Genomic DNA, 22,933 nt, shown 5'->3' on the forward strand with positions numbered 1-22,933 from the left:
AATACTATTGTCTTTGCTGGCTAACGCGGGTCGAAATAATATAATATATAAAAAGGTAGTTGCGGTTGGCCGGTTCATTAGCGCCAATTGGTGGAAGGCTCGGGGATCGTTGGAGCGGGTAAATTAAAATCGGACTGACTTGACCGTGTGTGCGTGTACCTGCATTAATAATTCCACCAGGCAATTGACGTGAATCAATGAATTAACATTTAGTATACATTTTATAGGCCTACCACCGTAATATAACAATACCAGCCACAAAGAGACATATTTAAATTCCAATGCTTTATTTGCACAGAGCAGACAAGTTAGTCAATGATACAGAATGCCACAACAAGAATGGTTCTTAGTCCAATGAGAGAGAGTTAACATGGCTTGCTACAATGGCAAACCTATGGTGCCAAAGGCTAACTAGAAGCTAATAAAACTAATAATATGCTCATGTGAATGACAAAGGTTGAGTAGATAGCTAAATAAAAACCAAGTATGATTTTCATTCTAAAGATACAGTATATCAATAATACAATCACATATAGGCACCATAGCAGATAAGTGTTGTTATCATGAATTAATGCTCACAGACACACAATAATGGAATAAATACACATGTAATAATAAGTAAATATCCATGTATAAATACACAAGAAATGAGGAGGCAGAAACATTATTTTTTTCAAAGTGCAATCTGTAAAACATTACAGTACAGAGAAAGCCAAGGAGCCATCAAAGGACAGTCAAATGGTTCCATTTTGGCATTGTTCCCTCTTAGAATATATCGGAACCTTTTCTGTTACCATTACTATGATACAGTGTCCTTATCTTCTTGCCCTGAAGAGCTACAGGGAGTGCAGGCTTTTGTTACAGCCCAGCAGTACAGCTGAATGCTGGGCTGTGGGAAAAGCCTGCACAAACTGCGGCCCTCCAGGACCAGGAGTGAACATTGCTATGACAGACTGACAGTAAGCCTCCACAAGACATCATACCCTTTTTCTTCACTCAGTAACACTTGATTGACCCTGAGAGGAAAATAAAACTCCGCTTGGAACTGGCACATTCAACCCATTATAACACCGTGGAGCAAACAAGAAGACTTTTCTGCTTTAATTAAATGATTCTGTTGACTTCTCTTTTCTTTCCTCATTTTCTTCCACTCGACAGCTTTACTTTAACAACGCCACACCAGCATTGATCTGTCGCCAAATGCTGTGGCTGCTATAATAGGTTTGAAGCTTCCGTTGAGTTTAAGACCTTGAGTTAGTTAGCTCTAAGAAATACATACTGTTTCCTGTATACTGCAGGTGCATTGCTGAGTACATTTTCTCCTCCCCATATGGTATGGCATTACAATGTGAGTACATGATTCAAAGTAATGCAACCACTATAACATTCATGATAATAAGGAAAGGTGGTTGGAGTGTTGCTAGCCAAGACAGGGGCATTGCTCCTACTGTATGCTGTAAGGTGCAATGCAGCAGCAGTAGTGTCAGTGTTTAGTTAGTGAGCTGGGTTAGTGTTAACAGACCAGGTTTAATGGTTAGTAATACTGGTGGTGGTTAGGCTATATAATAATCCATCACTTCCTGTCTAAAGCAACTTTTGTCTAAACAGGCTTAACGTAAAAATGTGTCTTAGGCTTAACGTTACAATTTGCAATACAATCCCAGCGTTCTTTCCCACCGCGTTTTGTTTGTAGTGGAGGATGAAAATCATCAACCCGACAATCAAAAAAACTGCATAAATGGAACGAGACCCCGAAATATTGACAGTTTAAAACATCACATTTGACTTGACCATGCGTCAGTTGTACCTTTACCTAATATAGCGAGAGTGTTGATAATGCCCCAGGAAACAGAAAAGACAACCATCTGTTTGGATTGTCTGTTGCATCTTGTCAGTACACAGACTGCAGCTATAGCTAGCGCTAGGCTAGTGGACATACCCAGCCAACTACCATTCAATTCCAGGGTTACAGGAGTCTCTGGGCACTGCTAGAACAAATCTTGACACCACCACAAACAGAAAATATGAACATTGGTCTTCTTTCAGGATTGCCCCAAGAGTCAATGTGTACCTCGAACCCGGTTCCAGCCCTGTGACATTCTGACAAGACACTAATTGCTTATGTCTCTCCGGACCTGGAAGGTAAGCACCTCTAGAGTATAAAATACAGTACTAAGGTCACAAGTATACAGTCACAGCGCAGTGCAAGACAAGGTCGCAATGTCCTCTGGGCAGAAAGTCATACATTTACTGTTTTGCTTTTGTTGGCATCTTAAGTCCATTGTTCAGGCGGACAGTAGGCGATGTAGGCTGGGGGAGCACAGCAGGGTCTGAAGGTAGAACCTTGAGTTGACTTGTTATTTGTCCAACATAAATGTTTTGTTTCAGTACAATCCAACATTTGGAGAACTGAGGTCATTGTTGAGGTGGAGAATCAACAGTACTGTTTTTACTGTGAAGCATTGGGTGTTTAGTGCACCTATTCTATCCATGTCCAACAGGTTGTGGGTGACAGGTATCCTACCTGTGAGTTAGCTAGCAAAAGAGAGCTGAAAGAATGTGTTCGATCTCAAGGGAAAAGGTAGGCAGGTGCTAATAGCGGATAGCATTAGCAGTAGATTGGTTTTAGTAGCATATTGGTCGATTGGTACTTAGTAACAGAAGCAGACAGGAGACCTTACCCCGTACAGAAGCCTACTCACAAGTGCTACACATCGGTAGTGTATGAGGCATGTTGCCCCCTTACAATCTGAAGCGCTTTAAGCATGAAAAAAGCATTATGCTACCAAGCCAGTCCACTATCATTCTTATTTACTAGACTTGCCAGATTTGCTGGCTTTAGGGGCTTTGGTGGCTTTGGTAGTTTTGATTTCTGTCTTGGTCTTCTGAATACGGGAGAAGATCTCCTTGAACAGAGCCTTATACTCTGGCGTGTTCTGGCCCAGCCGCTTATCCACCGCCTCCACCTGCTTACTGATGCTCTCCATGGCCTCGGGGGTGGAGGGGGACTCGGTGGGGGTGGGCGGGGGTGCAGGGGTGGAGCCCATGGCGCAATCCTTCATGGAGGGGTCCCTGGAGACGGGGCGCGAGGTCTGCACCCCTGTGTGACACAGGGACTCCTCGTGGCGCCGGCACTTCCCTAACAGCTCCTCATACTTCTCCAGCAGAGCGTGGTACTGCTCGTCCACCTCCCTCAGGATGGACATCCCTCTCTTACGGACGCTGTTGGCGTGGATCGCGTAGCTCCCTCTTCTCCTCCCGGATGCGTCCCTGGCCACGATGGCATTCAGCGCCGTGTCGCTGCAGCTCTTCCTGACGGGGCTGGAGGCAGGTAACGACTCTCCGCTTAAGCCTCCTCCCCCCTCGCCCTCATCCCTGATCCCTCCACCCACTTCTCCTCCCTCCCCCTCCATGGTGTCTGTTTCGGGGGTGTTGTTGAGGAGGGTCTGGGTGAAGCCCACGCCGTCGTCCTCGCTGCAAAGGAGGAGGGTCCTCGCCCGTCGGAGCTGCTGGAGTTCCTGGAGCTCTGACTCTAGTTCATGGATCCGTACCTGGCAGCTCTCCGCACCCTGTCAATCAATAAGTCAACAAGTCAATCAGTCAGTCAGTCAGTCAATAAACCAATCAATATTTGTATTCTCCTAGAAAAGAGGGAAAATAAGGTAGCTCTACTATATTTGAATCAGGAAAAATCTGAAAAAAAAACATTAGTTGGATTCAACGTAGTCGAACATGAAACCATAAAAAAAACTTGAGGCACTCATTTTGGAATATTAAATGGAGTGAAAATAGGAATGATTCTGACCTGCACGCGTGTCTCCAGACGGGAGAACTCCCCCAGGAGGACGTGACACTCTCTCTCCGCCCCCTCCCTGCGTCCCCGCTCCGCCCTCACGGCCGAGCGCAGCGCCGACACCGCCTCTCTTAGACGCTCGTTCTCCTCCTCTGCTGGCTGCCGTTTAGCCTCTGAGGTGAAACTGTCTGAGCGGCCCACCACGAACCCATCCTCATAACTGACAGACAGACAGACAGACAGACAGACAGACAGACAGACAGACAGACAGACAGACAGACAGACAGACAGACAGACAGACAGACAGATAGAGACACACAGATACACACAATATGAGCTAACTTACTTGTACCTGCCAGATAGAGAGTCAAGCATCCACCTACAAAGCTCCTCTAACATAGTCTGGGGACCTTGAGATCCAGTAAACAAAGATTTGAGTGTGATTGCTTAGCTAAATAAACATTGTTGAGTAGGCTACTGAACAAAGGGAGCGGTAGGGGGCTATTAGCCCTCACTTTGGTGCGGTGCAGAGTTCCCTAAGGCAAGGGAAGGAGGCGATGGTCTTGCGTCGCTCCCTTTTCTCCCTCCGGACCCTAAGCTGCTCCAGGGAGTGGAGCTGTTCCACCTGCCCAGAGAGAGACTCCACCTGAGTCTGTAGGGTCTCGATGGTCCCTGTCAACCTGCGAGAGCCAGGGAAGAGAGAAAGGGGGGTTAGTGTGTGTGTGTGTGTGTGTGTGTGTGTGTGTGTGTGTGTGTGTGTGTGTGTGTGTGTGTGTGTGTGTGTGTGTGTGTGTGAGTGTGTGTGTGTGACACTGACCTCTCTATCTTGTGCTGCGAGGCCTTGCTGTCCAGAACCAGTTTATGGTTGGTGAGCTCCAGTTCTCTGGCTGTCCCGTCTAGCTGCTCGTACACCTTAGCATGCTGCTCATTCATTTCCCTCAGCACCTCAAGCTGCTTAACCAGGTACTGCACAGAGACACACATACTGGATGTTTATATCCTGTACACACATATACCTACATACACACATGATCATAAACAGAGGAACATTTTGGGGTCATGGTCCCCTACCCAATCCTAACCGGAGCCATTAGGGGGATGGATACTTTCTGACCATAGTATCACTGGTTAAGGGGGACACTTCTATCCACTCTGCTGCCTATGGTACTCTGTTAACTCTAAAACCCCTTGGTTGTGAACAGTGAACCATTTCAATGGGTTGATGTACTGCTATATTGTGCCAACTTCCTGCATCACCTGACTCTGCTCAGTCAGAGGGACAAGTCGGTTGTTATCCAATCTACACCTTACTTATGGAGTTGGGGTTACATTAGAGTTTGGTCTATTGAGATGCTATCTCAATAGACCTAGATCTATCCATGGAGCTGTTGACACTTGGCCCTCGTCTTACCTCGATCTCCTGCACCTGCTCCTCATTGGTGATGTATATCTGCTGTAGAGAATCCTCCAGCTCCTTGTTCCTCTCTAACAGAGTCTTCCCCAGCTCCGCCGCCAAGTGGAGGTCTAGAGAGAGAGGGGGAGGGAGGGAGGGAGGGGAGACAGAGATGAGTGATGGAGAGGGCCATGGGAGATGGAGAGGGAGATAGATTGGAGGGAGCGAGGGGGAGCGATGGTTTGTTTTGAGAGCTCAGCTGTAACAAATTATCTAAATAGGACAGCATTAGGAAGAGGTTTCTCTTTGCTAGTCAGATAGAACCAAATCTATGAGTGATGTCAGTGAAGATACAAAATATAGAATTTCAGCCTGCACTGGTCCGCATGACAGCCACCGCAGAACACATAGTTCCTACGGTAACAGGTTTTAATCTACGATCATGATGATGCACCAAGCCATTTTCAGCAGGGTTTTAAGAACAGCTGCAAGCAGGACAATCAAACATCAAAACATTCCTCCTGAGATACACAGAGATAAACAAGATCATCCTGGACCTAGATAGAAGAGAGGGAGACAAAGAAAGAGGGACTGGGAGAGAGAGAGAGAGAGAGAGAGAGAGAGAGAGAGAGAGAGAGAGAGAGAGAGAGAGAGAGAGAGAGAGAGAGAGAGAGAGAGAGAGAGAGAGAGAGAGAGAGAGAGAGAGAGAGAGAGAGAGAGAGAGAGAGAGAGAGAGAGAGAGAGAGAGAGAGAGAGAGAGAGAGAGAGAGAGAGAGAGAGAGAGAGAGAGAGAGAGAGAGAGAAAGGGCGTATTCAGGAGAGAGAATGATACAAATTAAAAGAGCCCATCTAGGCACCATGTCTCTCTCTAAAGATTTCCTCTATTTTTACCCTTGTATCTCTGTCAGTGAACATCACTGATATGTGTGCCAAGTTCAAAAGACAATACACCACCGCTCCATAGAAACTATATGACAGAAAGAGGTTCTGCAGCCTCTCTGCAGTGGGGTGGAGGAGGTGTGAATGTGTAGAAAGTGAGGCGATATGAAATTGAGTGTGGGCTCGAATGAAAACGTCTAGTCGCGTTCCACCTGGAAGAGAGTTGTTAACCACTCTTCTAGTAGTGTAACAATAAATGGCATTAACATTCAGTCTAGACAGAGAATCCTACTCTCTCTCTCATTTTATGGAAATCATACTCTGAACAAAAATAGAAATGCAACATGTGAAGTGTTGGTCCCATGATTCATGAGCTGAAATAACATTTTCCATAAGCACAAAAAGCACATTTCTTTCAAATGTTTTATATCCCTGTAAGTGAGTGTTTCTCCTTTGCCAAGATAATGTATCCACCTGAAAGGCGTGGCATATCAATAAGCTGATTAAACAGCATGATCGTTACACAGATGCACATTGTACTGGGGACAATAAAAGGGTACTCTAAAATGTACACAATGCCACAAGTTTTGAGGGGCCGTGTAATTGGCATGCTGACGGCAGGAATGGCCACCAGCAATGTTGCCAGAAAATGTCATATTCATTTCTTTGAAGAAAGCCAGTACGAGGGTTTGCATTCAGGAATGCATTTCAATTAAAAGGTGCGCCTTGTTAAAAGTTAATTTATGGAATTTCTTTCCTTCTTAATGCGTTTGAGCCAATCAGTTCTGTTGTGACAAGGTAGGTGGGGTGTACAGAAGATGGTCTTATACCAAATAGGGCTAAGTCCATATTATGGAAAGAACAGCTCAAATAAGCAAAGAGAAATGACAGTCCATCATCATCATCATCATGATGGACTGTAATTTCTATTTGCTTATTTGAGCTGTTCTTAACATTATGTGGACTTGGTCTTTTACCAAATAGGGTTATCTTCTGTATATCCCCCTACTGTCACGTTCTGACCTTAGTTCCTTTGTTATGTCTTTGTTTTAGTATGGTCAGGGCGTGAGTTGGGGTGGGTAGTCTGTTCTTTTTTCTATGTTGTGTTTATGTGTTGGGCCTGGTATGGTTCTCAATCAGAGGCAGGTGTCGTTCGTTGTCTCTGACTTAGGTAGCCTTTTCCCACCTGTGTTTTGTGGGTGATTATTTTCTGTCTAGTGTTTTCTGCACCTTTCAGGACTGTTTCGGTTTTCGTTTATTTCACATTGTTATTTTGTATTTTCAGTGTTCAGTCAATAAACATCATGAACACGCTGCGCATTGGTCCGACATTTCTTACTCCTCGTCAGAGGAGGACAAAGAATTCCGTCACACCTACGTTGTCATAAAATAACTGATAGGCTCAAATGCATTAAGAAGGAAAGGAAATTCCACAAATTAACTTTTTTACAAGGCAGACCTGTTAACTGAAATGGTTGAGAGAATGCCAAGAGTGTGCAAAGCTGTCATCAAGGCAATGGGTGGCTACTTTAAAGAAAATATATTTTTATTTGTTTAACACTTTTTTGGTTACTACATGATTCCATATGTATTATTTCATAGTTTTGATGTCTTCACTATTATTATACAATGTAGAACATAGTAAAAATAGATGAAAATCTTGGAATGAGTAGGTGTGTCCAAACATTTTACTGGTACTGTATATAAAGAAATATATATATTTTTTTTTAACCATAATTTTGTTTTAGAGAATTTGGCAGTACATCCAACTGGCCTCACAACGGCAGACCACGTGGAACCACGCCAGCCCAGGACCGCCACATCTGGGTTCTTCACCTGGGGGATCGTCTGAGACCAGCCACCCGGACAGCTGATGAAACTGTGGGTTTGAACATGCGAAGAATTTCTGCACAAACTGTCAGAAACCTCTCAGGGAAGCTCATTTGCGTGCTCATCGTTCTTACCAGGGTCTTGACCTGACTGTAGTTCGGTGTTGTAACCGACATCAGTGGGCAACTGCTCACCTTTGATGGCCACTAGTACGCTGGAGAAGTGTGTTCTTCCTGGATAAATCCTCATTTAAACTGTACTGGGTAGATGGCATACAGCGTAGTGTGTATGTCGTCGTATGAGTCAGCGGTTTGCTGATGTTGTGAACAGAGTGCCCCATGGTGGGAGTTGGGTTATGGTATGGGCAGGCATAAGCTACGGACAACGAATACAATTGCATTTTATTGATGGCAATTTGACTGCACAGAGATATCGTGACGAGATCCTGAGGCCCCATTGTCGTGCCATTCATCTGCCTCCGTCACCTCATGTTTCAGCGTGATAATGCAAAGCCCCATGTCACAAGGATCTGTACACAACTCCTGGAAGCTGACTCACCAGACATGTCACCCGTTGAGCATGTTTGTGATTCTCTGGATCAACGTGTACGACAGCGTGTTCCAGTTCACCCCAAGATCCAGCAACTTAGCACAGCCAATGAAGAGGAGTGGGACAACATTCCACAGGGCACAATCAACAGCCTGATCAACTCTATGCGAAGGAGATGTGTCGCTGCATGAGGCAAATGGTGGTCGCAAATGGTGGTCACAAACCAGTCACGTGGATTCCACATGACTGGTTTTCTGATCCACACCCCTAACTTTTCTTTAAGGTATCCGTGACTAACAAATGCATATCTGTATTCCCAGTCATGTGGAATCCATAGCCTAGGGCCAAACAAATATATTTCAATTGACTGATTTCTTTATATGAACAGTAACTCAGTAAAATCTTTGAAACTGTTGCATTGTTCCGTTTATATTTTTGATCAGTAGAGTTAGTCTGTTGCGGAGTGGGGGGGAAAAACTAAATGAGAGATATTGAAAGTGATGTGGGGCCATTGGGGGCCCAGCCAAACAGGAGTGGGCTGCACTGCATTCTGATTTCAGAGTGAGTCAGCAGGATACATTGTCTATATTTTCATGTCTGACTCAGCAGCGAGATGTGTTTTGGGACCTGTGGCCATATCTGAGATGGAAAACACACAACAGCTCGATGGGAATATAATCATTCTCAATGGAGAGACTGGGCTGAGCTGACAACAAGGTTGAGGAGAATGATGCACACTGTGATTACTGATCAATACTCCAGTCGATCGATAACAAACGTTCATTCTACTAATCTGACCTTCCATGAGATGATATACTGTATGTTTATTGTTTTTAATAGCGTCCAGAAACAGAAAGAACAGGCATGATCTTAAACACAACAAATTCGCAACATAATGCACAAATTGGATTTTTAACATATCACACAAATTGCAACATTTGTATCAGAGGTTGACCGATTATGATTTTTCAACGCCGATACCGATACTGATTATTGGAGGTCCCAAAAAAAAGCCGATACCGATTAATTCGGACGATTTAAAAATAAAAATAAAATGTAATAATGACAATCACAACAATACTGAATGAACACTTGTTTTAACTTAATATAATACATCAATCAAATCAATTTAGCCTCAAATAAATAATGAAACATGTTCAATTTGGTTTAAATAATGCAAAAACAAAGTGTCGGAGAAGAAAGTAAAAGTGCAATATGTGCCATGTAAGAAAGCTAACATTTAAGTTCCTTGCTCAGAACATGAGAACATATGAAAGCTGGTGGTTCCTTTTATCATGAGTCTTCAATATTCCCAGGTAAGATGTTTTAGGTTGAAGTTATTATAGGAATTATGGGACTATTTCTCTCTATACCATTTGTATTTCATATACCTTTGACTATTGGATGTTCTTATAGGCACTTTAGTATTGCCAGTGTAACAGTATAGCTTCCGTCCCACCCCTCGACCCTTCTTAGTCTCAAACGAAGAACACATCGACAACAGCCACCCTCGAAGCAGCGTTACCTATGCAGAGCAAGTGGAACAACCACTCCAAGTCTCAGAGAGAGTGACGTTTGAAACGCTATTAGCGCGCACTCCGCTAACTAGCTAGCCATTTCACATCGGTTACACCAGCCTAATCTCGGGAGTTGATTGCCTTGAAGTCATAAACAGCACAACGCTTGAAGCATTGCGAAGAGCTGCTGGCAAAACGCATGAAAGTGCTGTTTGAATGAATGCTTACGAGCCTGCTGCTGTCTACCATCGCACAGTCAGACTGCTCTATCAAATCATAGTCTTAATTATAACATAATAACACACAGAAATACGAGCCTTAGGTAATTGATATTGTAAAATCCAGAAACTATCATCTCGAAAACAAGACGTTTATTCTTTCAGTAAAATACGGAACCGTTCCGTATTTTATCTAACGGGTGGCATCAATAAGTCTAAATATTCCTGTTACATTGCACAACCTTCAATGTTGTTTCATAATTACGTAAAATTCTGGCAAATTAGGCTGCCCAAACTGTTGCATATACTATAATATAATAATATATGCCATTTAGCTGACGCTTTTATCCAAAGCGACTTACAGTCATGTGTGCATACATTCTACGTATGGGTGGTCCCGGGAATCGAACCCACTACCCTGGCGTTACAAGCGCCATGCTCTACCAACTGAGCCACAGAAGGACCACCCTGACTCTGCATAAAATGAACGCAAGAGAAGTGACACAATTTCACCTGGTTAATATTGCCTGCTAACCTGGATTTCTTTTAGCTAAATATGCAGGTTTAAAAATATATACTTCTGCGTATTGATTTTAAGTAAGGCATTGATGTTCATGGTTAGGTACACATTGGCGCAACGACAGTCCTTTTTTGCGAATACGCACTACATCGATTATATGCAACGCAGGACACGCTAGATAAACTAATAATATCATCTAACCATGTGTAGTTATACTAGTGTACTAGTGATTATGATTGATTGTTTTTTATGAGTTAAGTTTAATGCTTGCTAGCAACTTACCTTGGCTTACTGCATTCACGTAACAGGCAGGCTCCTCGTGAAGCAGGTGGTTTCTGTACAGCACTTTGAGATATCAGCTGATGTACGAAGGGTATATAAATACATTTGATAGAGCGTTGGACTAGTTAACTGTAAGGTTGCAAGATTGAATCCCCAAGCTAACAAGGTAAAAATCTGTCGTTCTGCCCCTGAACAAGGCAGTTAACCCACCGTTCCTAGGCCGTCATTGAAAATAAGAGTGTGTTCTTAACTGACTTGCCTAGTTAAATAAAGATTAAATAATGGTGTAAAAAAAATAAATCTGCTAAATCGGTGTCCAAAAAGATTGTTATGAAAACTTGAAATCGGCCCTAATTAATCGGCCATTCCAATTAATCGGTCGACCTCTAATTTGTATGATTGTCACGTTCTGACCTTTATTTCCTGTGTTTTGTATTTAGTTAGTATGGTCAGGGTGGGCAGTCTATGTTTGTTTTTCTATGATTTGGGTATTTATATGTTTCGGCCTAGTATGGTTCTCAATCAGAGGCAGGTGTCATTAGTTGTCTCTGATTGAGAATCATACTTAGGTAGCCTGGGTTTCACTGTGTGTTTGTGGGTGATTGTTCCTGTCTCTGTCTTTGCACCAGATAGGACTGTTTTGAGTTTTCATATTTCTTGTTTTTTGTAGTCAGTTGTTCATGTGTATCTTAACGTATTAAAAAGAACCATGGACAATTACCACGCCGCATATTGGTCCTCTGATCCGTTTCGCCTCTCCTCTTCGGAAGAAGAGGAGGACATTCATTACAGAATCACCCACCCACCTCGGACCAAGCGGCGTGGTAAACAGCAGCGACGACAGCAGCAGCAGCAGCAGCAGCAACAACAGCGGCCAGCATCAGAGCAGAATCTGGACTACACAACTTGCCAGGTAGCAGACCTGAGCTCACTCCTCGTGCTTATGATAAGCAGCGCATTACTGGTCAGGCACCGTGTTATGCGGTTAAGCGCACGGTGTCGCCAGTGCGTGCCCATAGCCTGGTGCGCTATAGGGCAGCCCCCCGAAAGTGCCATGCGAGTGTGGGCATTGAGCCAGGGCGTATGGTGCCTGCTCAGCGGGTCTGGTCGCCGGTACGCAGTCTTGGTCCAGGTTATCCTGCGCCGGCTCTGCATGCTGTGTCTCCGGGGCGCTGGGAGGGTGCTGTGCGTCCTCTGCCTGCGCTCCGCTCGTGCCGGGCAAATGTGGGAGTGGAGCCTAAGGGAGAGGTGCGTGTAGTAAGCACTTGATCTCCTGTGCTTACCCACAGCCCGGTTCAACCTGTGCCTGCACTCTGGAGGGTCCGGGCTAGAGTAGTTGTCCAGCCTGGGGAAGTGGTGCCAAGGTTGCACACCAGAGCTCCAGTGCTCCCCCACAGCCCGGTCTTTCAGGCTCCTCCTAACACCAAGCCTCCTGAAGGTCTCCCCAGCCTGGTGGTTCCTGTGGCAGCCCCACGCACCAGGCTGTCTCTCTGTCTCCTCCCTGCAGGTGGTCCCGCCTGTCCGGCGCCGCTGCCGGAGTGTCCCGCCTGTCCGGCGCCGCTGCCGGAGTGTCCCGCCTGTCCGGCGCCGCTGCCGGAGTGTCCCGCCTGTCCGGCTCCGCTGCCGGAGTGTCCCGCCTGTCCGGCGCCGCTGCCGAAGTCTGAGGCGCCAGTCCCCCTCTGCCCAGAGGCGCCAGTCCCCCTCTGCCCAGAGGCGCCAGTCCCCCTCTGCCCAGAGGCGCCAGAGCCTTCCTCTCCAGTGCCGTCTGAGCTACCCGTCTGCCCAGCGCCGCCAGTCAGCCCAGAGGCGCCAGAGCCCCTCAGCCCAGAGGCGCCAGAGCCCCTCAGCCCAGAGGCGCCAGAGCAGCTGCCCCTCTGTCCCGAGCTTCTGCCCCTCTGTCCAGAGCTTCTGCCCGTCTGTCCAGAGCTGCCCCTCTGTCCAGTGGGGTCATTGATAAGGGTGGCCATGGTGAGAAAGCCACGGAGGCGGACAATAAGGCGGACTAAGACAATTGTGAAGTGGGGTCCGCGTCCCGCGCCAGAAACGCCACCGCGGACAGACGCCCACCCAGACCCTCCCCTATAGGTCAAGGTTTTGCGGCCGGAGTCCGCACCTTTGGGGGTACTGTCACGTTCTGACCTTTATTTCCTGTGTTTTGTATTTAGTTAGTATGGTCAGGGCGTGAGTTGGGTGGGCAGTCTGTTTGTTTTTCTATGATTTGGGTATTTCTATGTTTCGGCCTAGTATGGTTCTCAATCAGAGGCAGGTGTCATTAGTTGTCTCTGATTTCACTGTGTGTTTCACTGTGTGTTTGTGGGTGATTGTTCCTGTCTCTGTCTTTGCACTAGATAGGACTGTTTTGAGTTTTCACATTTCTTGTTTTTTGTAGTCAGTTGTTCATGTGTACCTTAACGTATTAAAAAGAACCATGGACAATTACCACGCCGCGTATTGGTCCTCTGATCCGTTTCGCCTCTCCTCTTCGGAAGAAGAGGAAATTCATTACAATGATATCATATCAATTGCAACCAACCCATTTAATAGGGAGTGGAGCTTCCAGGCAGCCACTGCAGAGTAATGTGGTAAAATGTTAGAAATTCTTGTTTTATATATATATATATATAATTTTTTTTTTTTTGTCGCACTGTATACTTTCCTGCTCTTCTAACGGATTAAGGCTCTGATGATGATGGATTGTACAAACATTTTGGAAAACCAGTCACATTTTCTACGGATTTACAAAACAAACATGCACCTCCACTGGCACCGCACTCGAAAGTAACAGACCTAAAACACATCAAAAACACAATCTCTCACATGAATGCAGAGTTCTAAGTGAATTATGTGATGTCACAAACATGCCCAGAAACGTCCCAGAGGCTCCGAATGTGCTTGTTGGTAAAGATCATTGAAAAACAAAGTGGATTGAATTTGAACTGCTTCTTCAGTCAGTAAATGCAGACATTGGATGCGTCACTGAAACATGTTGCACACACATCATTTTGTTCCAGCGCTTGCTTTTCAACCATGCTGTTTCCTCTCTCTTGTTGCCCTGTCTTGTCCTGTCTTGTCCTGTCTTGCCTCAATTAAACTAATGAGGAGAAAAGCAGGCTGCTGCCAGCTGCCCCTCAGCAGGGTCTAATACACAGACCTGCCTGCTGCACTCCCAGCTAAATGAACTCCTGTGGGGCCTTTGCTACTACACAGGTACCACGGAATGGGCTTTAACACTTTGAGGACTATGGACATCATATTCAATCCTTTGTTAAACATGACTTCATCTATTTTTATTTCATGACTGCTAATTACCATTCCAATATAAAATCTATGGTCAATTCAATCAATTCTGAATGATATAGCGTCCAGGAAGAGAACACTAAGTCACTCCTCAAAGGGTTAAACTCGCTAACAATATTTATATGTGTGTGTATATGTATGTATATTTATACATTTGTGGGTATGTATGTATGTGTATATATACATAAAGTGCATTTGGAAAGTATTCAGACCACTTGACTTTTTCCACATTTTGTTACGTTACTGCCTTATTCTAAAATGGATTAAATACAACAATCTACACAATCCCCATAATGACAAAGAAAAAACATACTTTTTAGAAATGTTTGCTAATTTATTAAACACAAAAAACAGAAATACCTTATTTACATAAGTATTCAGAACCTTTGCTATGAGACTCGAAATTGAGCTAAGGTGCATGCTGTTTCCATTGATCATTCTTGAGATGTTTCTACAACTTGATTCGAGTCCATTTGTGGTAAATTCATTAGATTGGCCATGATTCGGAAAGGCACACAGCAGTCTATATAAGGTCCCACAGTTGACAGTGCATGTCAGAGCAAAAACCAAGACATGAGGTCAAAGGAATTGTCCGTAGAGCTCCGAGACAGAATTGTGTCAAGGTACAGATCTGGGAAAGAGTACCAAAAAATGTCTGCAGCATTGAAGGTCCCCAAGAACACAGTGGCCTTCATCATTCGTAAATGGAAGACGTTTGGAACCACCAAGACTCTTCCTAGAGCTGGCCGCCTAGCCAAACTGGGCAAGGGGGAGAAGGGCCTTGGTCAGGGAGGTCACTCTGACAGAGCTCTAGAGTCCCTCTGTGGAGATGGGAGAACCTTCCAGAAGTACAACTACCTCTGCAGCACTCCACCAATTATGCCTTTATGGTAGTGGCCAGATGGAAGCCACTCCTCAGTAAAAGGCACATGACAGCCCGCTTGGAGTTTGCCAAAAGGCACCTAAAGATTCTCAGAACATGAGAAACAAGATTGAGAAACCAAGATTGAACTCTTTGTGCTGAATGCCAAGCTTCACGTCTGGAGGAAACCCGACAGCATCCCTACGGTGAAGCATGATGGTGGCAGCATCATGCTGTGGGGATGTTTTTCAGCGGCAGGGACTGGAAGACATTTCAGGATCAAGATCCTTGATGAAAGCCTTCTCCAGAGCGCTCAGGACCTCAGACTGGGTCGAAGGTTCACCTTCTAACAGGACAACGACCCTAAGCATACAGCCAAGACAACGCAGGAGTGGCTTCGGGACGAATCTCTGAATGTCCTTGAGTGGCCCAACCAGAGTCCAGACTTGAATCCGATCGATCATCTCTGGAGAGACCTGCAAATAGCTGTGCAGCAACGCTCCCCATTCAATCTGACAGAGCTTGAGAGGATCTACAAAGAATGAGAGAAACTCCCCAAATACAGGTGTGCCAAGCTTGTAGCGTCATACTAAAGAAGAATTGAGGCTGTAATCGCTGCCAAAGGTGCTTCAACAAAGTACTGAGTAAAGGGTCTGAATACTTAAATAAATGTGATATTTCAATGTCTAAAGAACAGTTTTTGCTTTGTCATTATGGGGTATTGTGTGTAGATTGATGAGGGAAAAAAAACAATTTAATACATTTTAGAATAATGCTGTAACGTAACAAAATGTGGAAAAAGTCCAGGGGTCTGAATACTTTCCGAAGGCACTGTATATAAATATATATATTTACAAAAATAAATATGGGGGATTGGAAATGATGCAGACAATTACATTGATGGAAGCTACAATCTATCTGCAATATTAAAGCTGATCCACCCCCTGCATTCATTTACTTTTTAAATGAATGAGGAGGCTGCTTCAATCATAGAAATATAATCTCTAGTTCTGTGGCTTCAGTGCTGTCCCACTGCTCGGTTAGAATAAGGCAGTCTGAAAAAATAATAGTGTCGAATAGAATAGGGCTTGTTAAAATGTGGCTACGGGAACATTATAGAACATAATAAGCCATTTTAGAAAGACATACACTGAGTGTACAAAACATTAGGAACACCTTCTTAATTTGAGTTGCACACCCTTTTGCCCTAAAAACAGCCTCAATTTCACCAGGGCAAGGATTACAAGGTGTCGAAAGCGTTCCACAGGGATGCTGGCCCATTTAGACTCCAATGCTTCCAACAGTTGTGCCAAATTGTCTGGATGTCCTCTGGGTGGTGGACCATTATTGAAATACACGGGAAACTATTGAGCATGAAAACCCCAGAAGCGTTGCAGTTCTTGACACACTCAAACCAGTTCACTTGACACCTACTACCATATCCCGTTCAAAGACACTTAAATATTGTGTCTTTCCCATTGACCCTCTGAATGGCACACATACACAGTCCATGTCTCAATTGTCCCAAGGCTTAAAAATCCTTCTTTAACCTGTCTCCTCCCCTTCATCTACACTGATTGAAGTGGATTTAACAGGTGACATAAATAAGGGATCATAGCTTTCACCTGGATTCACCTGGTCATGGAATGTGCAAGTGTTCCTAATGTTTTGTACACTCAGTGTATAAAGACAATATTCCACCCAAATGTTATAGGATAATGTAAAGCTATTGTAAAGCTATTTGCTGTAACATGTGGTATGTTAGAGATTTGTTTCAGTTTTCTGCTTCCACAAACAAGGATGCACCACATCTAAAGGGGTAGCAGTATTTAACACAACACGGGATCAGTTTGCTCTGGATGAAATGTTTTGAGAAACTGGGCCCTGGATAGCATTACTCTCATAAATCCTCTTGTCCTTTATTCCAAGAGGGGAAATTGGATTATGTAAACATGTAAGCTCTGCTGCTGGCCGCTGTACGCCAGATCTCCTAGATTTCAAACAGCAGAACTCAGAACCAAATACTGCCTGGAAAATCCACAGAATCCAATCACTGACCCACTGTTTACGTTCACCATGGTTCACTGCTGTGTGGTATTGGTATCTGAGAGAGAGAGAGAGAGAGAGAGAGAGAGAGAGAGAGAGAGAGAGAGAGAGAGAGAGAGAGAGAGAGAGAGAGAGAGAGAGAGAGAGAGAGAGAGAGAGAGAGAGAGAGAGAGAGAGAGAGAGAGAGAGAGAGAGAGAGAGAGAGAGAGAGAGAGAGAGAGAGAGAGAGAGAGAGAGAGAGAGAGAGAGAGAGAGAGAGAGAGAGAGAAGCAAGCACTGTTTCTCAGCACCAAACATCCCAATCAATACCCTCTACAGACCATTGTCTCCAAACAAGGAAACCAGGAAGTCAACTGATGCATGAAGGATGACATCACCACCCAGACTCAGTCACAATGGAATGGATTATGTGTATTTCCTGGATATAGTTTTTCCAGGTTTTCTTTTTTCATGTTTTAGCAGTATCAGTTACACTGACTGGGGGATGTCTTCTTGAGGGCCTAAGCAGGAACACACATTGGCTGCATGCATAGCGGAGGGAAATGCTTTTGCAGAGTGAATAGGGTTATATTGTTGTTAGGGGGAGGGTCAAACTCCTGTCACAACCCACACACACAGGCACAATGAACAAAAAAATCCTAGTTGTTTCAACTACATATTATTAAGTAACTGTTTCCACAAACCTTTTTTCATTTACTCAACTTTTCGGTCAAAGTGTTACCTGAACCTGACATTTTTAGTTGACCCAAATTTAGCTCCAACATGAGAAAATGTAGGCAAAAATTCAGTCAACTTTAAATGCTGTGTTTGCTCAAATTGTCTCAAGAAGTATTATTTGGGTATCTTACCTAAAGAGGGCTGTGGAACTAGCTACTCACACAGTGCCTTTAAGATACAATTCATTTGACTTACATTGTGTATTTTCAACATGTCCTCACCGGGGATTTGAACTCAAAACTTCCTGGTTCACAGCATTCCAAGCTTCCTGCTACGCCAACTTATCTGTGTCAATGACTGGCTTCACATGTATTACTACACTTTGCACTTAAATCTCAGCTCCGCTAAAAGTACACGAAATAAAAAATATTTTAAGGAGTAACATTAAAACAGAGTAATACACCCAATCAACAGACAACTATTCAGAAAAACCTAAAATTGCTTAAATAAGTCAATTAAAATCAATGATGAGAGAATGATCAGATGAACTAATAATTGAAACAGACATGGTGGTGTAGCAGGAAGATCAGAACACCATAAACCAAGAGGTTCTGAGTTCAAATCCCAGGTGTGGACTTGTTGACAAATAATTGAACATGCACAATGTTATCAAAAATGTAAGTAGACAATGTTGTACGAATAACTGGTTGCATGGCACTTTTTAGTTAAGATGCACAAATAATACATTCCAGTTGAATGATCACATGAGACAAGTTGAGCAAAACACATTAAATTGACTGAAGTTTTCTGAAGTTGGGGCCAACAATTTTTTGTTTGGTCAGGTAATACTTTCACCGAAAAGTTGAGTAAACTAAAACGGCTGTGGAACCAGTTACTTAATAATAATTAGTTGAAACAGCTAGATTTGTGGGTGTTTTTTTACAGTGCAGGCACAAGCGTGTGCACACACACACACACACACACACACACACACACACACACACACACACACACACACACACACACACACACACACACACACACACACACACGAACATACTGTACTGTCTGGGTATCAAAGCCACTGTCTGAGCCCTGTCATCAAATCAGTTGGGGCTTAATGCTGGGGAAGTGTGTGTGTGCCTGCGTTTATGTGTGTGTGTGCGCATGTGTACAGTACAGTGCACTTGTGAAAGGAAACATGCCTGGCTTGGAATATGGCTGTCCTTTTTTAACAGTGAATGTTGTTTTTGGAGGTGGATTTCTCCAATAGGATTCACAGGAATCTGGAAAACATGGCCTCTCCTTGTTTTCTCCTCCTTCTCTCCTTCCTTCTTTCCTTTTCTGCAGAGAAGCCGTATAGCAGACCAAACCCTTCCGCACGACTTCACTGTAGTCAATACCACAGAAGGCTCAAATTCTGTATGCAAATGATTCAACACACGTTTCTGTCTGCAGGATAACAAGGAAACAAACTCTATTTAAAGCCTCAGAGAGGTGGTTGTTGAAGCGTTATTAAGCTGCATGTAATACGAGCAGGTGCATGCTATAACAACCCTCTCATCAGATGTAAGTCCAGCCCTGTTAACCAATGGGTCCCAACAGGCCTAAAGACTCAGCTGGTCACATAGCTTCAGCTGAGCACAGAGTTTGGGCTAGAGCAAGCCTTGGTCTGTCGTACTAAGGGTTCCTTATACTCTTAGTAAAAGGGTTTCAAACGGGTTTTTCGGTTGTCTCCATAGGACAGGGGTGTCAAACTCATTCCATGGAGAGCCCAGTGTCTGCACTTTCAATTAAGACCAAGCCAACCAGGTGTGGCGAGTTCTTTACTAATTAGTGACCTTAATTCATCATCAAGTACAAGGGAGGTGCAAACCCTCAGACACTCAGCCCTCCGTGGAATGAGTTTGAGACATGTGCCATAGGACAACACTTTTTGGTTCCAGGTAGAACCCTTTTTGGTTCCAACCCAAAAGGGTTCTAACTGGAACCAAATGCATTCTACCAGGAACCAAAAAAGGATTATTCAAAGGGTTCTCCTATGGGGTCAGCTGAAGAACCCCTGATCATTTATATGTTTTTCTACTCAGTGTTACTATGCATGGTAATGTCTGAGTCTGTGTATTATAGATGCATCATGTTTGTTGATTCCTTACAGTATAGAACAACAAATAGCCTCGTTGCACCATCAAATGTCTGCCTTGCTCAGCATGTAAGTTCTCTTTTTGACCTTAATGCTTTCACCACATCTCATTCTGCCTAAACGCTGTGGCCAAATGGCACCCCTGATGATGGAGCCTGTGCCTCTGTCTGCAGGGTGATCCAACGCCAGCGGTGTGTCTTCCTCTCTGATAGACTGCTGGCACCTCACAGTATCACTACCAGAGGTGAGCTCAGCATTCTGAGCTAACACAAAATACAACACCTGGCACTGCTCTGAGAGGCCAGGAACACTGTGTGCCATGGGGCACCGAGAATACAGGCTGCACCAGAGAGATGTAGAGCGGGAGGGTGGATGCAGAGAGTGGGAGATACATGGAGAGACATGGGCCTTGTGCTCTTTTTTTAGCTTTCTCCCTTCTCTCTCATATCTCATTCTGTCGTTATCCTGTAATCTTCTAGTGTCTCTCTTTCTCTACCACTCTTTGCTCTTCCTTTCCCTCCCGCTCCCTCGTTCTGAGTAATGTGAAGACACATCAGCCTTTATTTTTATCCTCAGGTCTACTGATGTGTCCACACTCAGTTCCCCCTCCAGCCTCCTCTCCTCTCACAGTGCCAGTGTGTGTGTATAGTGTGTGTATAGTGTGTCTGTGTGCATGAGGTCAAATCAATAGCAGCATCAAAGCATAACATCATCTCCTCTCAGCCTGTGGCAGATATCCTAATAATTGGAACAAAGAGATGAAGCGATAGAGAGATTATGGATGAGCGTGGAGTGAAAAAGAAAGGAGTGCAGGGAGCGAGGGAAAAGAGATTGAGAGAGAGGGAGGGTAAGAGCCAGGGAGCAAGGCAGACAGAAAAAGAATCATGGAGTGAGGAAGGGAGCGAGAGAGTAGGGGAGAGATGAAATAGCCCTAAATCTGTCAAGAACTTTGACAAGCTATGATTGGCTACAGCTCAGCAGATACATTATCAGCAGCTTGGGATATTGAATATGCATTTAAATGAGTGTAATTTTAACCTTTATTTAACTAGGCAACTCAGTTAAGAACAAATTCTTATTTACAATGAGGGCCTTCTGTGGAACAGTGGGTTAACTGCCTTGTTCAGTGGCAGAATGACAGATTTTTACCTTGTCAGCTCAGGGATTCAATCCTACATCCTTTCTGTTACTGGCCCAACGCTCTAACCACTAGGCTACCTGCCGCCCCGAATGAATGAAGCTTATTGTGCCAACCACATTCAAATTGAATTCAGACTAATAGAGGTTCCGCTGAATTATGGCATTACACAATCTATATAGTACAGTATGAAGGCACAGACGAAGTAGGTTATTATTATGCAAATAGTATGGTCCCATAGAATTTATGTGGATCAGAGGTGATGCACAAGGCCTGGACCGTAGTTGAAAAGGCTACTGCAATAATATCTTTGGGGAATAGCCTAGTGATTGAAAATAGCGATCTACACTATTCCAGTGGATATGCAAGTCAAGCATGTTTCCTGTCTGTGTTGGCCCTCATGTATGTTCTTTGTCCCAACCAACCACTTTCTGGTTAAAATGACATGTTCCTTGTTTATTGAATTATGGAGACGTGAACATGACAGTCTACTGGCTGTGAAAGCCACTACATTCTAAAAGGAAAACATAATCTGTCATGATTGAATGAGGAAATCAATGCAACCTAATTGACTGCATAAACCAGGTTAAGTGCTATAGGAAGCCCTGCTCTATTCCATTAGTGTTGTTATGTTGATGTTGTGAAAAGAGGTAAGAAGATAGGGTTAGAGGTTAAAGTCCCCGAAAGTGTTTGTCAATTTGCATTAGGCTAAAGGCAAATGCTGCCAATGTCAATTAGGCCTACAACATTTTGTGGGACAATGGATGTTAGTGCAAATAAATGCCTTTCGCACACAATGTTTGAGACTTTGCCATAAGCAACCTACAAAGAACAATTGCATTGCATTGATGACAGCCGACATCTATTTCCTTCTATTTATTGTTCATGTATTACATTGTAATCCATTGTTAACGACCACCAACAGAACAGTTTTTCTTGCCATATGACAACAACCACAGAAGGAAACGATTTTTACCATCACCGTCACAAAGGCCCTTGGTATCCATCCCTTCAATGTATTGTTGTCAGAAAGTAGCAAAAGATTCAAGTGCGGTTACACATTTCGATAGCATTTGATATTTTTATTTGTCAAGATGCACGGGCAAATTTAGCATCGCAAGCTGATCTAGAAGCCTTCCGTCATCAAAAAAGGCCTTTGTTTGAGAAGAACAGCTGAGCTCACCAATAACGAAAAAGTGCATTGACATTGCGGATGCGGCTGGCTGCAAACGGCGGCCCCAGAAATGCGTCGCTACTTACCCGATTCGAGATCTTGCTGGTCGTACCATGGCTCTTCCTCCTCGGTAACAAATTCCTCCATTCCTAGCATCGAAACACGGATACTCCCACCCGCCTTGTCCTGCAGCCCAGAAGAACCTCGATTACAAACCAGGTCCACAGTCAGACACACACATACACTCACTGTCCCGCCCGCTACTGGAATAACATTAGCAACTGCCGCCACACGAGAATGAGGAGAGAGCTGTGACGTTAACCGCATCTAGGCAGATGAAGCAGATAAACAAACAACGTGGGTTTATTCTTGACAGCAGTCGCCCAGTCCCACAAAACAGTGCCAAACAACCTTCTCAAGATAGTGGGTCGTTTCACCGTTTTTAAACGAAACACAACGACACACACACGAGAGACTCGAACGCCGCTTTAAAACATCACGTCTTAATTGCCTAATTATTGTTTCTTATAGGGGACTTGTTTGGTCTAAAATAAAACTGAATTGTTGACACTTGTGTGTTTTCCCTCTCTCTCTCCCCCCCCCCTCTCTCTGTCACTCCCACCTCTCTCTCACCC

At 44.2% G+C, this 22,933-nt stretch overlaps 1 protein-coding gene across 1 annotated transcript; it reads right to left on the bottom strand.

Moving 5' to 3' along the window:
* Positions 1-270: 270 nt before the first annotated feature.
* On the bottom strand, positions 271-22,909 carry LOC118357402 (cerebellar degeneration-related protein 2-like). Its single transcript, XM_052478160.1, has 6 exons — positions 22,385-22,909; positions 5,205-5,317; positions 4,611-4,759; positions 4,309-4,473; positions 3,806-4,013; positions 271-3,569 (listed from the first exon to the last, which is right to left on the bottom strand). The coding sequence occupies exons 1-6, from the start codon at positions 22,623-22,625 to the stop codon at positions 2,808-2,810; spliced, it is 1,638 nt and encodes a 545-aa protein (XP_052334120.1). The 5' UTR covers positions 22,626-22,909; the 3' UTR covers positions 271-2,807.
* Positions 22,910-22,933: the final 24 nt, after the last annotated feature.

This window comes from Oncorhynchus keta, chromosome 24 (genome assembly GCF_023373465.1).
Source record: "Oncorhynchus keta strain PuntledgeMale-10-30-2019 chromosome 24, Oket_V2, whole genome shotgun sequence".
Taxonomy (NCBI): domain Eukaryota; kingdom Metazoa; phylum Chordata; class Actinopteri; order Salmoniformes; family Salmonidae; genus Oncorhynchus; species Oncorhynchus keta.

Bases quoted from the DNA above. Each gene is read 5' to 3' on its own strand.
- LOC118357402 (XM_052478160.1), bottom strand. From the start codon at position 22,625: ATGCGGTTAACGTCACAGCTCTCTCCTCATTCTCGTGTGGCGGCAGTT. The intron at 5,318-22,384 runs GTAAGTAGCGAC...CTCTCTCTCTAG, and splicing joins CCAGCAAGATCTCGAATCGG to ACCTCCACTTGGCGGCGGAG. The intron at 4,014-4,308 runs GTGAGGGCTAAT...TCTGTCTGTCAG, and splicing joins GAACTCTGCACCGCACCAAA to TTATGAGGATGGGTTCGTGG.